Source organism: Eleutherodactylus coqui, chromosome 5, assembly GCF_035609145.1.
Source record: "Eleutherodactylus coqui strain aEleCoq1 chromosome 5, aEleCoq1.hap1, whole genome shotgun sequence".
In the NCBI taxonomy this organism is placed as follows: domain Eukaryota; kingdom Metazoa; phylum Chordata; class Amphibia; order Anura; family Eleutherodactylidae; genus Eleutherodactylus; species Eleutherodactylus coqui.
This window is the reverse complement of record NC_089841.1, coordinates 96,190,012-96,205,404: the sequence shown is the minus strand read 5'-3', so window position 1 is coordinate 96,205,404 and position 15,393 is coordinate 96,190,012. Positions and strand designations below refer to the sequence as shown.

General features: G+C 41.7%; 1 protein-coding gene across 1 annotated transcript in view; it reads left to right on the top strand.

The window, feature by feature from the left end:
* Positions 1-15,393, top strand: part of FCHO2 (FCH and mu domain containing endocytic adaptor 2) — a 127,560-nt gene that overhangs the window by 83,397 nt on the left and 28,770 nt on the right. The window contains exons 9-16 of the mRNA XM_066602917.1: positions 882-926; positions 1,185-1,257; positions 3,101-3,125; positions 11,307-11,367; positions 12,880-13,055; positions 13,921-13,932; positions 14,580-14,604; positions 14,715-14,754. Coding sequence (XP_066459014.1) covers positions 882-926; positions 1,185-1,257; positions 3,101-3,125; positions 11,307-11,367; positions 12,880-13,055; positions 13,921-13,932; positions 14,580-14,604; positions 14,715-14,754 — 457 coding nt within the window. The remainder of the gene's footprint in view (positions 1-881; positions 927-1,184; positions 1,258-3,100; positions 3,126-11,306; positions 11,368-12,879; positions 13,056-13,920; positions 13,933-14,579; positions 14,605-14,714; positions 14,755-15,393) is intronic.

Sequence of the window (15,393 nt, the reverse complement as noted above, 5' to 3'; positions counted from 1 at the left end):
AAAATCTATCATGTTAGATACTCTTGTATTACACAAATTATTATTCTATGTGTGATCTCTTTATTGGTGGTCCAGCAATATAATATATATATACGCGAGCTTTTAAGGCTACTAGCCCTCTTTATCAGGCACATTCAGTGTAATATGTATTCAAATCCCAAAGTATGAAGAACACCCTTCTGTGTGCCGGGTTTCCCCAAAAATAAGACAGTGTCTTTTATATTAATTTTTGTTCAAAAAGGTTTAACTTTTTTACATGTATAGCTTCCTGGACACTATTTAAATTGACTTTTTAAATTAACTGTTAGCAGGGCTGAATTTTGGAGTAGGGCTTATATTTCAAGCATCCTCAAAAACCCTGAAAAATCATTTTGCATCCTCAAAAATTCTGGAAAATTATGCTATGTCTTATTTTCAGGGAAACAGGGTATTAGTGTCTTTTTTTTTTTTTTTAGTCAGTCACCGCATGATTATGTCCTACAAACTGATGAACACTAGAGGGCGATGAAGGAGTGTGTATCACATCTGCATCACTGTGGAAATAAAAAGCTGAAATTGTGGCTAAAAAAGGCTTTAATTAAAGTGAATTTTTTTTTTAAAAGAAACTATTAATCTGTATACAGTCTTTAGTGACGCGTTCATCTAGTTTTTTTCTCTCTATGCATTTGTTGGAGAAATGTTAATGTATGCATATATATATATATACATACACTTTAACCAGGGCTGATAGACAGGGCATCTGTGTTTATTGGTAAAAAGGGGGGTTGTTGCATAGAAATTAGTATAGTTTCACCTGCTTATAATTGGGATCAAACATGTATTTCTTCCTTTTAATATAGCTAATAAGAGAAATCGTTTGTTTTTTTCCCCCCTTTGTGTAGGTCCCATTGAATTTGAGGAGTGCAATGCAGCAGTTGCTGTAGAAGGTACGTTCTATTGTATAATATTGTAATGAACCATAGCAAGTTATCCCCTATCCATAGGATAGTTGAGAACTTGCTGATCGGTGGGGTCCAACTACTGGGACCTCCACCAATTCCGAAGATGCAACCCCAGCAAGTCCCGAAGTGTGGACAGTGGGAGCGCCAGAGATAGAGTTCATGAATAGGGGATAACTTGTGGAAGGAGAACCCCCTTTAAAGAAAAAATGGAATTAATTACAATACCACTATTTTATGTTTCAGGGGTAAAGCAGAAGAAAAGAAAGACTTTTGGCCTTCCAACTAAAATCAAGAAGAAGGATGAGACGGAGTCTGTGTAAGTATTCACTGGGTTAGTATTGTTAGCTGAGCATGTATTAAGTCAACTATAGCACAGTAGCTCCTTCCTCAGATCTAGTCTTCCTGCTCCTCTCTCTCTGATTTACTAAACTGGAGAGTAGTATTTATCACCTGTAGCCATGTTGCTTCAGCACTAGTCAATGGTCTCCAGTGTTGCTTTGGGGCGTCTCATCTTGAGCAGATTGGGAAGATGTAATCCTTTTAATAGCTATGGCCACCTTGCACTTTTTTGTTCACTTGTTTCCTAAATGCAAAATTAGGCATCTTTCTAAATGGTCAACATTAGAATTTTCCAAATTTTCCAATTTTCCAAATTAGCATTTTGCTGTAGTGGAGTTTGAGTGACTACTTCTCGTAGTTGGTTTTCCTGCTGGATCTGACAACACAGCGTTCCTGGCCTTGTCGGCTCTCTCTGCTCTCCCTCTTCCTTCTCTCTGTGTTGGATACCAGCATGGAGGTAGAGGAGATACATGGCAGATCAGAGGGTGGAGAGGAGTGAGGGGGGCATTAAAGTTTTCAAGCTTCTCTGTATCTAAGTATAGATGGGGTGGTAAGTGCACACATAGCAGTGTTCATGGCAAGTGGGCAATCCATACAGGAATGAAAATGTACTCTGATCAATAAGAGCTAGTGAAGGCAGCAACATGCTGGGGTGTAGACCTCCCATCTAGAATATATTATCGCGGGCAGGCGCATGCAGATGAAAAGTAAAAAGTAGTTTCTGGATATAATAAAAACTGCTAAGAGGGGGTACAGTTATTGGTGATGATCACACAGTTATAATAGAGGAGATCACAGCTCATCCTCCTGACTGTGTACTTGTGATCTGTAGCTTATTTAGGTGAATATAGAATTAAATGTCAATGGCAATTTTGCAGAGATCGTATGGTTTGTAACTAGTCATGTGATGCTGTTCTGATGCGATCATGGGATTGATGTGAAAGAAATATCAAAATGGTGCCTGATAAGTATCGGAAAGGGGGCTGCACTGCATGGAAGTGACTGCAATACACAGAGTAGACCTCCAGGGTATGACAGGCAATCAAGTGAGGTGTGCAGGTATATAAAAATATACTTTGGCCAGAGTGGCCCATTAATGTTTTAAGTGATTGTTGCAAGATTAAAATGTTTTACTAATCAACAGGATACATAATAAATGTCTGGTGGGTGTCCCAGAAGTCAATCATTAAATTAGGGGTCCTGAGCCCCCATTCCTTCTCACTGCATGACCAAAGGGAGGAGTTTGAATGGCACAAAGGTCGATCACATATATGCTTCTGCTTCACTCTGTGTCTATGGGACTGATGCAATAGAGTCCTGTACATGGCTTCCTCAGTAAGTCCCATGGACGGGTGTATTTTCATTGCGTTCCCCGGCGATAATCCGGCTGTGGGGAACGCAGTGAAAGCTCTCCATAGCGTTGCTATGGAAAGGGCTCCTCCCCCCCCCCCCCCCCCCCATATTCACGAACAGAGAATCATAGCACTTCTCCGCTCGCTGGCGGCAATTTGCAGGATGCTGCGAATTGCTGCGATTCTCCGCGGTGAGCCTATCTGTCAGATAGGCTCACTGCGGCGATTCGTCTGCCGGCTCCTGCTCCCGGGCAGCAGCTCCCGCCGCGGAGATCTACTGCGGGATTTCATAACGCCCGTGGACAGGCAGCCATAAATGTATTTGTAGCCATTTCTGGAGAGAGATCATGTAATGTTTAGCTATTGAAACCTAAATCTTGTGAAGCACAGGATGGGAGTGTGAGAACAGGACCATTTGGCCATCAAGCACCAGATTCCACAGTAACTTGTGTGTCCTTTTATCTACAGGGAGAATGCCGATGCTGATTCAAATGTAAGTAACCCAACGCTTTATTGTAATACAGATATACCAGCGTTTATATAACTAACCCTGTACCCCATGATCTGGGCAAATACGGATATTGGACATTCATTGCAGATCTACTTCAGCCAGTAGAGGCCGGACTTGACCTCCTTTCAAAATATAATTTCTGTGAAATGTGTTCATTGTCAGACAACTTGACTGGTAGCAGTTGGAAAGAGTTAACGTTGGCATCTTGGTTAATATTTAGTTTGATTTTCTGGTAATTAGTTTGATTACCTAGTGCAGGATTCGCGAAGTCTGGGATGATTTGGTGGTCCTGCACTGAGCAGGGGGTTGGAACCCATGACCCCAGAGGTCCCTTCCAGCTCTACCAGTCTAGGATTCCTGGTTTATTGTAAATGTTCTAGTAAAACAAGGGCAGGCTTGTATGTTCATTTTTGAAGCTTTTGAACCCCCTCCCCCCTCCCTCATAATTCTTTCATCTGCATGTTCATATGCAATTCATTATTTGTAGTAAAAAAACACTTAGAAACGGAAAGATTAATATTTCAGACACTGCGTTCAGAAGCCTTGTGTTTTTTTCCACTGACTAATTTATTAGGGACTTTGAACTTTCACTGCCTAGTGTTGACTAAATAGGCTGCAGGGAGATGCAGTGTACGTGCTGCGTATACCTTCATTGTATACGGGGAAGCGGTACTGTCATTTACAAGAAGAGACAGAAATGCAGTGGTATCTTCCTACATCATGTAAAGGAAGAGACAGGGAGGTAGTATTATATGTTCCTGTATTATTTACAGGGAAAGACAGGGAGGTGGTGCTATCTGTGTCTGTTGTTTACAGGTAGAGACAGGCATGTGGTATTATCTGTGCCTATATTTACAGGGCATGACAGGCAGGTAGAAAAAAAACGTTCCGACAGTGAGGGTGATCAATGAGTGGAACAGGTTGCTACAGGAGGTGGTGAGTTCTCCTTCAATAGAAGTGTTCAAATAGAGGCTGGACAGACCTCAGCCTGTGCCTATGTTATTTAGAGGGAGAGACATGGAGGAGATGCTAGCTCTGTTTTTATTTACAGGGAAAGACAAGAAGGTAGTACTATCTGTGCCAATATCTACAGGAAGAGACAGGGAGGTGGCACTGTCTGTGCCAATATCTACAGGGAGATGGTAGTAGCTGTACCTATATTATATACATAGAGAGACAAAGAGAAAAATGCCTGCCTATATCATATACAGGGAGAAACAGAAGGAACAATCTTTGACAACACTTTTTTAGAAGGCAAATAGGAGATCAAGCAGTAGTACGTGCTTCTACATTATTTTTCATTCAGATGTATGTATGGCTCTTAGTGATGTGAACATCTCATTATGCGGGGGCTAGATGGTGGGCACTTTGCTGTTAAATTAGCTGCTACTATGCAAGAACCTTGTTGATGTATACTCTTATGAATAAATACTACTATAACAAACAATGTTCAGTACAAGTCAATAAAATGGATTTATCTTGTGGCTTATGCCACTAGTATTCATGTATCGTAAGGCCGGCTGCACACGGCCGTGACTGGCTCCGCCGCGGAATATTCCGCGGCGGAGGCTGTCACGGCGCCCCCCCAGAGACCCCATACTTACCAGTGGATCCGGCGTCTTGGGTCCGGCATGACGCTTCGGCGTGACGCGCCGCAGCGTCACGTGACACGCCGGCCACGTCACAAGACACGCCCACAGCGTCACATGGCGCGGCGGCGGTGGGCGGAGAGGCGATTTCACGCTATCTTCCGCTGTGCTACAGCAGAAGATAGCGTGAGTGGACAGCTTCCATTGACTGCAATGGAAGCCGTCCGCGCGTACACCCACGGCAAATAGAGCATGCCGCGGGTGAGGACGGCAGATTTCATGGTGCGGAATTCCGCGGTGGAATTCCGCACCGTGAGCATTGAGCTATTAGGTTCAATAGAACCTAATAGCTGCGGGCAACGCGGCAGAAATCCGTCCGTTGGAAGGAGGCTTAAGAGCGAGAACATTGCATAAAATGAGGTGTCAAACCTGTAACTCTTGTACTGCATTTAGGAGCCTTGCAAAGGTGTTCTCTACCTTGACATGTGGAAGTGTAATGTTCTCCACTAGTGGAAAGCTTCACCTTGCACATAGCAGAGCATTGGTGGTGGTAATTCCGTAGAGTCCTGTCAAGTGTTACTTCTCAAAGCCAGCGCCACTGGACTATCCTCTGCTGGGTTTTTACATTTATATCAATCTGGAAGATCCTTAAATCCAGGAGCAATTTACATACTGATGTCAGCATTGGACTATGTTTCTATTATCACGGGGAAGAAATTCCTGTAGTCTGGAGCGTGCGGGAGGGAAGGCGGACGTGTGCAGTGACCTTGATAAGGGGAGACTGCCCGGTCATGGTATTCAGGTGTTGTCTCAGTACAATCTTGTGCGTGTTTACTGCCTGTTGGACTTTTCTAGGGGGAGAATGTTAGCGTGCTTTGTAAATAGGCTTTGTATTCATGATTAGGGGATAAGCGGTATTTTTTCAGTGCGCAGTTTACTGTTTCTATACGATGGGATATGTTTTTATAAAGTTTTGATGTTGGGATTCGAACCTGGATCTTTAGCTTGTCTTATATTTTTACATTATGATCCATTCTGTTATGGAATCACTTTTGTCTTATTGTGTAGTTTCCTTCTCAATTTTGTAGATTTTTAACCCACAATTGCATGATTTAATATGTAGTAGTCATAAACTGGAGAAGAATAGTTGCCTTTTATAGGATTATGAACTCGCATAAACTATGTTGCAGTCATCCGTTAATCAGAGAATTAGTCATCTTGGGTAGCTTGTTTGGTTTAATGATTAAATATAATTTCAGCTAAGTTTTGACATGTCATAGAGACGTGTCAAAAGTATTGACCAGTGAATGTCCTGCTGCTGAGACCCCTGCTAATCGCTGGAATGATGGGGCTGCAGCGCTCACATGAGTGATGTGCCCCCTCAGCCATCGCCACTGGTTTTCGGCTACTTCCTGCATCTGATTATGTTCCGTTAAGAGGTGTATAGAAACTCCCATGAGGCAGCCCCCTCATTCTAGTGATCAGCAGGGGTCTGAAGTCATAGAGACATGTCAAAAGTTAACGGAACATGTAGTCACTCTTGTAACCAAGAACTTTCTATCTCAACACCTCTCAACTATTTTATGACGACCACAATGATAAGATTGTATGTCCTTATTGGAGTCTTATGGTACTTTTACAAGGAGCAGTTGGTGTTACTCATATAGCCGCAAAAGTCATTCAGTGAATGGAGGCGGAATGCGCCAGGATTCTCTTCAGGTTTACACCGAGCGAGAAGTAGCTCATTAGTCACTTTGTTTCAATGACCTGAAATGAAGCGACTAGAAACTAATGAGCGATTTCTCGCTTAGTACCTTATTGGGTCCCGATTTTACACAAAACTACCGTTGTGGGAAATGGCTCTTTTAGATTTATCAGCTGGTAGTCGGCCCATGTAAAAGTACCCTTATTCTCAAAACCAGTCTAGAAGTTGCAGTTGTGTATGGGATGAGGAGCCAATCTCTCCCAGCTGATTGGCCAATAAGGTTCAGTACTGCCAACTCTAAGAAGAATATCTTGGTGGTCTATCGGATGATATTGTAAGTCAGCTGAAAGAGACTTGCTGCTTTGCAAATGGTGCACTCTTCTTTTTCTTGATCATGTCTTTGGCAGATGATCCAGTGGGTTTATTACGTAATGGATTCCCTAATTTATGGTGTATATACGCACAATTTCCCTATGCGTTCTGTCCGATACTGAGATTAACAGAACTTGCACAAGAAAAGAACTTATTTGAATGGGTTAATTCACACATTCTTTTTCTCTCGGACTGATAGTTTGGGTTAGAAAACTCACTGAACGTCCTACTTTTGTGCGATTCTTCTTGAAAAATTGCCCAATATTTTCTATGGGGGCTTTAAAATGAAAAGCAATGGGGACCACATAGGTAAAGAATAGAGATGAGTGAGCGTACTCGCTAAGCCAAACTACTCGAGCGAGTAGTGCCTTATGTGAGTACCTGCCCGCTCGTCTGTAAAGATTCGGGTGTCAGCGAGGAGGAATGGGGGGAGATCTCTCTCTCTCTGCCCCCACGGCCCCCACCCCCCCCTCCGCTCCTCCCTGCTCACTCCCGCAACTCACCACTCTCCCCCGCCAGCACCCGAATCTTAAGAGACGAGCGGGCAGGTACTCTCATAAGGCACTACTCGCTCGAGTAGTTTGCCTTAGCGAGTACGCTCGCACATCTCTAGTAAAGAACCAGGAACTGTGGAGCAGAGGAAAAACGTGCAATAAGAAACACAAGAAAATTGCATGAAAGTTCCATGGAAAATGGTCAGGTTTTTCACTGACCAAAATGACACTCACGCGTGTGAATACACCCTTAACCAACCCCTTAGTGACCAAGCTTTTTTTTGTTTTTTCCTCCCCTTCCCTTTTAAAAAATCGTAACTCCTTTATTTAGTAATAAATAAACTTTATTTGTATAGCGCCAGCTTATTCTGCAGCGCTTATTTATCCATCGACGTCGCTGAATGGGAGCTTCTTTTTTGCGGGATGAGTTGTATTTTTCAATAGTGCTATTTAATGTACTGAAAAAGTTTAAAACAATTTTAAGTGGAGTAAAATTAGAAAAAGAAAACAACTAAATTCTGCCATCTTTCAGTGCGTCTTGTTTCTACGGTGCACATTCTGCAGCAAAAATGACATGATAACTTTATTCTATGGGTCAGTACGATTACTGCGATACCAAAGTTTTTTGTTAGTCTTTTTTTTTTTTTTCCTTTGCTACTTTTATTTTTTCCAAATATATTTCACTTCTTTAAATTATTTCCTGCCGCCATCTTCTGAGCGCAATAACTTTTTTAAAATCTTTCCGTCTACATAGTTGTGCGAGCGCTCTTTTTTTGTGGGACATCCTGTATTTTACGTTGGTTCCATTTTGGAATACATATGACCTTTTTTTCTTGCTTTTTATTGCATTTTATCTTGGAGACAGGGTGACCAAAAAAGTGCATTATTGGCATTCTTAATTTTTTTTGCCAATGTTCACTGTGCTCGGTAAATAACGCTTTCCTTGGAGAGATCGGACATTTACGGACATAGTGATACCAAATATGTATTTTTGTTTTATTATTTAGATTCTTTTATTATAAATATGGAAAAAGGTTGTTTTTTTTTTTTTTTTTTTTTTAAATTAGTATAATTAGTAAAACTTTATTAATCTTATTTTTACTTTTTTTTTTTTTTTAGTCCCCGGAGGGGACAACAACCTGCAGTGCTTTGATCGCTCCTGAAGTATGTTGTAATGTAATAGCTGTACTGGACCCCCGAACATCGTTCAGGGAATTTAAATGCCGCTATTAGAATTGACAGCATTTAAAGGGTTAACAGCTCCAATGAGCTGCGTGGCTTATCGAAGCTGTTGCCGGCAGGTGTCGGGAGAGAGATCGCTGTGTGGTCTCTCTTCATAAATAGACTGCCGATACAGGCCGTCAAAAGGCGGATCGGTGGTCATTAAGGGGTTAAAGGCAGTCAGCAAAAATGTGCCCATCAAATGACTGCCAGTACTTGATAGAGGACTTAGACACAGGTTAACGCGTACCTTTGCTGCATCTTTATTGTGTAGTAAATACATTTTATTCCATATGCAAATTAGCCTTAAGTGCCCCAGGATAACCTTAATTGCAGCAAGTGCTCCAGTTGTCACTTTAAAGAGCTGTTGACATTCCCCTGTATGTGCAATCTGGAAATCTGCTTTTTAACCCATGACATTGCTGAGTGTAGCAGACGAGTCTGCAGAAATTGGGGCACATATTCTTATTAACCAAAGCGGCGTAGTGCATCTTGTCCCCCCCCCCCCCCCCTACACAATTCTGCCACCTTCCAAATACCGCCTTGTACTCTAGATGTAGATAGTGACTGCTACATTGTTGCTTCTTTCTTGGGTGTATCGTTTATTTCATCCTTTCAAGTGTTTCCAAATATATTGGGTAAAGAATAATTTCTAGGCGCATTTTCTAACTTGCAGTAGTCACATTACTAATGAAGTGCAGATTCTCGATAGCTGCAAGGTTAAATCAATGAAGCAGCTCTTAATTTGGTTTGACTTACAATGTTTACCTTCTGACTTGCTTGTTTTGGTACTTGGGGTTAATAATTTATGAGACACATTGAACTGGAAACATATCGGTCTTCCGTGCAAAGATTGAAGGTATTGGGTGTTTTGCAGAGCCGTGTTCCTGAGCTTCTCCTCCATCGTTGCGTGTTTTATAATGTCGTGTCAAAAAATAAATTATCATTCTATACAAGCTGGAGAGGGGATAATATGTATTTCATATTTTACCGCTAATATTTACGGACAGCTGTATCCTAACCTTGTGTGTACATTTAAAGGAATTATGCCACCAAAAATATCCACTTGCAGAAATGAAGTTCACTGCAATCATATTTAAGAATTATTATTTTTTTTAACTTTGAATGTCTATAATATTTTTTTAAATCTAAAACTCTGCAGTTTTGACACTGGCCACTAAGCCTAAGGGCTCGAACCCATAGAATTCTAGAATGGTAGAGTTGAAGGGACCTCCAGGGTCATCGGGTCCAACCCCCTGCTCAGTGCAGGGTTCACTAGGTAAAAAACAGTTTTTATTTATACTGATGTCCTCCTTAAATATTCACCTCTTGTTTTTTAGCCCAGCAGCCATATTTTTGTTTTTCCCCAGGAGTATTCTGCTTCTGTTTCTTGCTTTGTGCTGCATGAATAAATGGGGCCACATATCCTAGATAGCTGTCGTTCAGTCACTCGTTCAGCCTACAGCTCTTTTTCCTGCAGGATTCTGTTATCTAAGTCTCGGTAACACAAAGAAACATGACACACACACATTTTGTAGTAAAGTGTCCAGCGATACTGAGTAGAGAAGATGCGAATAAACCGTAAATAACTTACCATTAGCTCTTACAGCACATCTGTGTGGTTTTCTGCTTCTGTCCCTCCTCATCCTCCTCCTGCCCTCTGACCTCATAGACTTCACTTAACAGGATGATGCATCCCCCTTCTGAACTTCCTCCAGTAACAGAGATCTGCTCATTGTATTGGATTGTACATAAATATCGACACAACTCGGTGATTACACTTGTGAAGTCCTCGATAAGCTCCAGAAGTTCCAGAAGTTGACAACAGACAGGAATGTTGTATCATTCAGCCAATACACTAGAGAAAATAATGCTTTTCAGAGAGCTGCTGCTATGTATGAAGGAAGGAAGAAGTCCATGCTAACAGACCCTATGAAGGAGAACTTAAAGGAGATGTCCCGCGCCGAAACGGTTTTTTTTTTTTTTAAACCCCCCCCCCGTTCGGCGCGAGACAACCCCGATGCAGGGGTTAAAAAAACCACCCGCACAGCGCTTACCTGAATCCCGGCGGTCCGGTGACTTCAATACTTACCGCTGAAGATGGCCGCCGGGATCCTCTATCTTCGTGGACCGCAGCTCTTCTGTGCGGTCCACTGCCGATTCCAGCCTCCTGATTGGCTGGAATCGGCACGTGACGGGGCGGAGCTACACGGAGCTACACGGAGCCCCATAGAGAACAGCAGAAGACCCGGACTGCGCAAGCGCGGCTAATTTGGCCATCGGAGGCCAAAAATTAGTCGGCACCATGGAGACGAGGACGCTAGCAACGGAGCAGGTAAGTAAAAAACTTTTTATAACTTCTGTATGGCTCATAATTAATGCACAATGTATATTACAAAGTGCATTAATATGGCCATACAGAAGTGTATAACCCCACTTGCTGCCTCGGGACATCTCCTTTAAGTAAAAACTTGTTTCCACCTCAGGCTGAAGTCTTCATCAAGCATAATGCCTGAAGAAGATTTCAGTGCAAAGTGGAACATACATGATCATTGTATGCAAATATATAGTTCTTCATATCTTCTGTTTCCAGTCTGTTCAAAGCTTCATGTAAACATTTACACTTCTGAATTCAAGTAGACTTTGCTCAAACCTAGGAGGTCTCCTTTTAGAAGGTGCTCCCTTCTTATCTGTTGTGCCCACCCCAACATCATTAGAACCTCACACTTATTGTATGTAAGTGATATATTGTAAATTATTAAGTCTTGTCTTCATTTTGCAGAACCACCCTGGTGTGGATGATGAAGGATACAGTATAAAGCCAGAAGAAAACCAGAATGATATCCTTATTACCAATGTATAGTCATAATGGTCACTAAATTTAATTTGTGTGTGGGGACTAATATCTTGATGCACAGCAAAAACAGCATTGTACCGTGTTGGCCAGGAAAATCTGTGGTGATAATTACTTTCTTCTCTTCTATACAAAAGTATTACATAGAGGTGATACCTTTTATTGGCTAATCAGAAAAAATTATATTTGCAAGCGTCCAAAACGCAAAGGACCCTTCATCGGGTAAATATAACAAATGAAGAAATGCACAACCTTTAAATGATGCTACATCAAGACATTAACCCTTTCCAATCCAATTTGTATCCTGGTTTTCCTAGGGGGCTTACTTTTTTTCTGCTGTTATACATTAGTGCTATCTGCTGGCTAAAGCCAGTACTGCATGAGGTGACACGTTGGATAGGCTCCGACAGCAGAGAGGCTGGCAATATACAGTAAGAGAACCCCGATGGACGTCTTCCAACATCGGAGCTGTACAGCCTTAAATCATGTCTTAAGACATCAGACAGTGAATTGGAAAGGGTTAATGCTGGGGTGAGACGGCATCGAACTTTAAGTACAGTAATTCTGGAGTTCATGATGGAGGAGCATATGTAAATGGGCCATGTGTATTGTTAGAGTACAGGATGTTCTTTTTGACCACAGACACTCTTCATTAATTCATTGGTTTGTATTTGCATGCAGTACAGAACTCCTCTTGGAGCCTGTGTCATGGATTGTCCTATTGAACTAAGAAAAAGTATGTTGGATTCTTTTCATTGAAGCAACCACTACCATGCCTTTACCCAACTAAACCCTAAAAGTTGGTCTGTTGGGTGCCAGTAGTATCAGTCATATGATGGACGCAGTGGAGTGTTGTGGCCACACTGTAAGTATCGGTATGAACAGAGCCTTGTTTGTTGCTACTGCTCTGCAGATTCATATGAGCACATCGGAGTGTAATATATTCTTGCTTTGATTGGAAACTATATACAAATAGTTCGCATCATCGGTAAGGTTATAGCTAGAGATGAGCGAGCGTACTCGGAAAAGCACTGCTCGCTCGAGTAATTTGCTTTATCCGAGTATCGCTGTGCTCGGGTCTGAAGATTCGGGTGCCGCTGCGGCTGACAGGTGAGTCGCAGCGGGGAGCAGGGGAGAGCGGGCGGAGAGAGGGAGAGAAAGATCTTACCTCCGTTCCTCCCCGCTCTCCCCTGCAGCTCCCCGCTCCGTGCCGGCACCTGAATCTTCAGACCCAAAAACAGCGATACTCGGATAAAGCAAATTACTCGAGCGAGTAGTGCTTTTCCGAGTACGCTCGCTCATCTCTAGTTATAGTATGATAGGATTAAAGGAACCAAAAGCCATTGCTTCCCTAAATCAAATGATCCTTATATGGATCATCTTCTCACTTGTATCTAAGGAATAGCAGATGGTTATTTTCCCCTATAACTATAGACCTCTGTGAATGGCATCTCCTGTGGACCAATCCTGACATACTAATTCCTTAACAACTTCACACATACCAAAGGAAATCACTTTTACTCCTCAAGTGACTGTGACTCGGACGACGATGGGCCTAAGAAATTTCATGTGGAGATCAAACCTGTGCAGGCGAACAATGGACCTCATCATAATGTGGCCTCCCTTGATGAGCTGAAAATCTCCATTGGGAACATCTCGCTCTCCCCAGCACCTTCTGTAAGTAGTTTTATGTTTCCGACATCACTTTGTATATTTCTTGGATTGCACTTTGTGCAGCCATGGTGAATAATAAATTGAAGAAGACATTTACAAAGTCAAGTTATTGTTGCAATCAACATATATAGCATATGTCTATTTCTTATGTTACTGCATGCACAAGAGCTTTTACTGATCAGCTAACACTCAGACAAGCCATTTAAGCATGCGTGGGCGGCCACCATGGATGGTAATGCCTTCTATGACATTTTCCCGGTACACGTGACACTGTGGATTGAGGAATGGTAAAGGCTTGTACAGCTTCAGAAATGGATTTTCCCATGCATCTGGCTCCCACAATAATGCCTTGTTTGAAGTCTTATAATTTACGACTCCTTGCCATGAGCATATGGGCCAGGGTCCAGCCTCACTTACGAGAGAACCCCTCACAGCTTATACAAGCTGCCACTTGACCTAGCACCACTTTATAATCAACTTGCATACCGCACGATTCCCTCGTTGTTTTTGTCAGGCTGTCTTGCTTTGAAATGTGTGTGATTTCAATGATGACCGTGCCCAACTGTGGAGGAACATTACATTAAAAGATGTCCATCACTAGAGCCTCCGAAAAAGTATCTTGTAGCAGTGGGAAGCAAAGGTGTTTTTGTTTTCTTTTGAAACAGTGGAGATATGAGGCCCCTAATACTAAACTGAATATCCTTACAGACCATTGATTCTTCCAGATGTGTTTCATCTGCTGTGAAATTACTTTCTGTAAATGTTGCCACCCGTTTAATAAAATCTTTATTAAATTCAGCAAAATATTGAAGTACTAATAAATGTGAAATGTTTGTTTTTTCTTCTTTTTCATTAATGCTGACAACAGCGACAAAGTCCGGTGAGTACACTGAAAACTAATTACAAAAAAGTTTTTTGTATACTTTTTACTTGTGTGACTCAAATTGTGGTCTAATAAACCTCCATTCTAAACTATATGCATACTTTGTTATTCCCTTAAAGGGAACATGTCACTATAGTCTGCTGCCTTTTTAATAGGTATAAAGGGGCTGTGCTAGGATAGGAGAGTTTTCACTGCCCACCGGATAGTGAAAACTCTCTAATTGGTGGGGGCTCGACCTCTGGAACCACCATTGATCTCGAAAATCAGGGAATGGACAGGCGGACGCAGATGTGTACTGCCACTCTGTTCATTTCAGTGGGAGCCCCAAAAATTGGCAAGCATTTGAGCTTTGCCATCTTCAGCCCTCTCATTGAAATAAATGGTACATCAGCAGTCATGCTTGACTACAGCTCCGTTCATGATCCCTATTCTTGGGATAGGTGGGAGTCTCAGCGGCCCCCTCCGATCAGAGAGTTATCCCTTAAACTGTGAACAGAGAATATATATTTTTGGGGTTTTTCTTTTGTTTTCCCTCTTTAAATTAACAAAAATGTGTTGTTGCTGATTACATGGCTTTAGTTATCCGTATCTTAAAGCTTGTGATATTTTTTTTCATATTTGTTTGCTTTCCTTCTAATTTTTAGGCACAAATGACAAGGAATACATCAAGTAAGTTGGATTTCTTAAAAATTCACCCTTTTTCCATTTGAAACTTTTTTTTATTTTTTATTTTTTACTGTTGGTTAAGCTTCCATTTATTATCTGTTTTTCATATTTAGGCGAAGAAGTGACAAAGTTGAAACTGTCTGGAACTGTAGAGTAAGTTGTATGAAAGGCCCTTTTATATGCCATAAACATAAAGTGGATATAAAAAGTCTTCACACCCTTGCTAAAATGTCATGTTAAAAAATCTGACAAAGATGAATCATTTCAGATTCAATTCCACCTCAATGTGACCTGTTATCTGTACAATGCCAGTGAAAAGCAAACTAAAATCATTTAGGGTTGGAAAAAAAAATCTGCACACCCTAAAACAAATACTTTGATGTACCCTTTGATTTTAACAGCATTCAGTCTTTTTGGGTAAATGTCTATCAGCATAGCACATCTTGACTTGGCAATGTTTGCCCACTCTTCCTTACAACAAAGGTGCTCCAAATCTGTCAGATTGCGAGGGCATCTCATGTGTAGCGCCCTCTTCAGGTCAGCCTACAGATTTTTTTTTTTTAAATGGGATTCAGGTCTGGGCTCTGGCTGGGAGATTCCAAAACTTTGATCTTCTTCTGATGAAGTCATTCTTTTGTTTATTTTGGAGCTTTGGATCGTTGTGCTGAAAGGTGAAATTCCTCTTCAGCTTTTTAGCAGAGGCCTGAAGGTTTTGTGCCAAAATGGTCTAAGATTTGCAAGTGTTCATAATTCCCTCCACCTTGACTAAAGCCCCAGGTCCAGCAGCAGAAA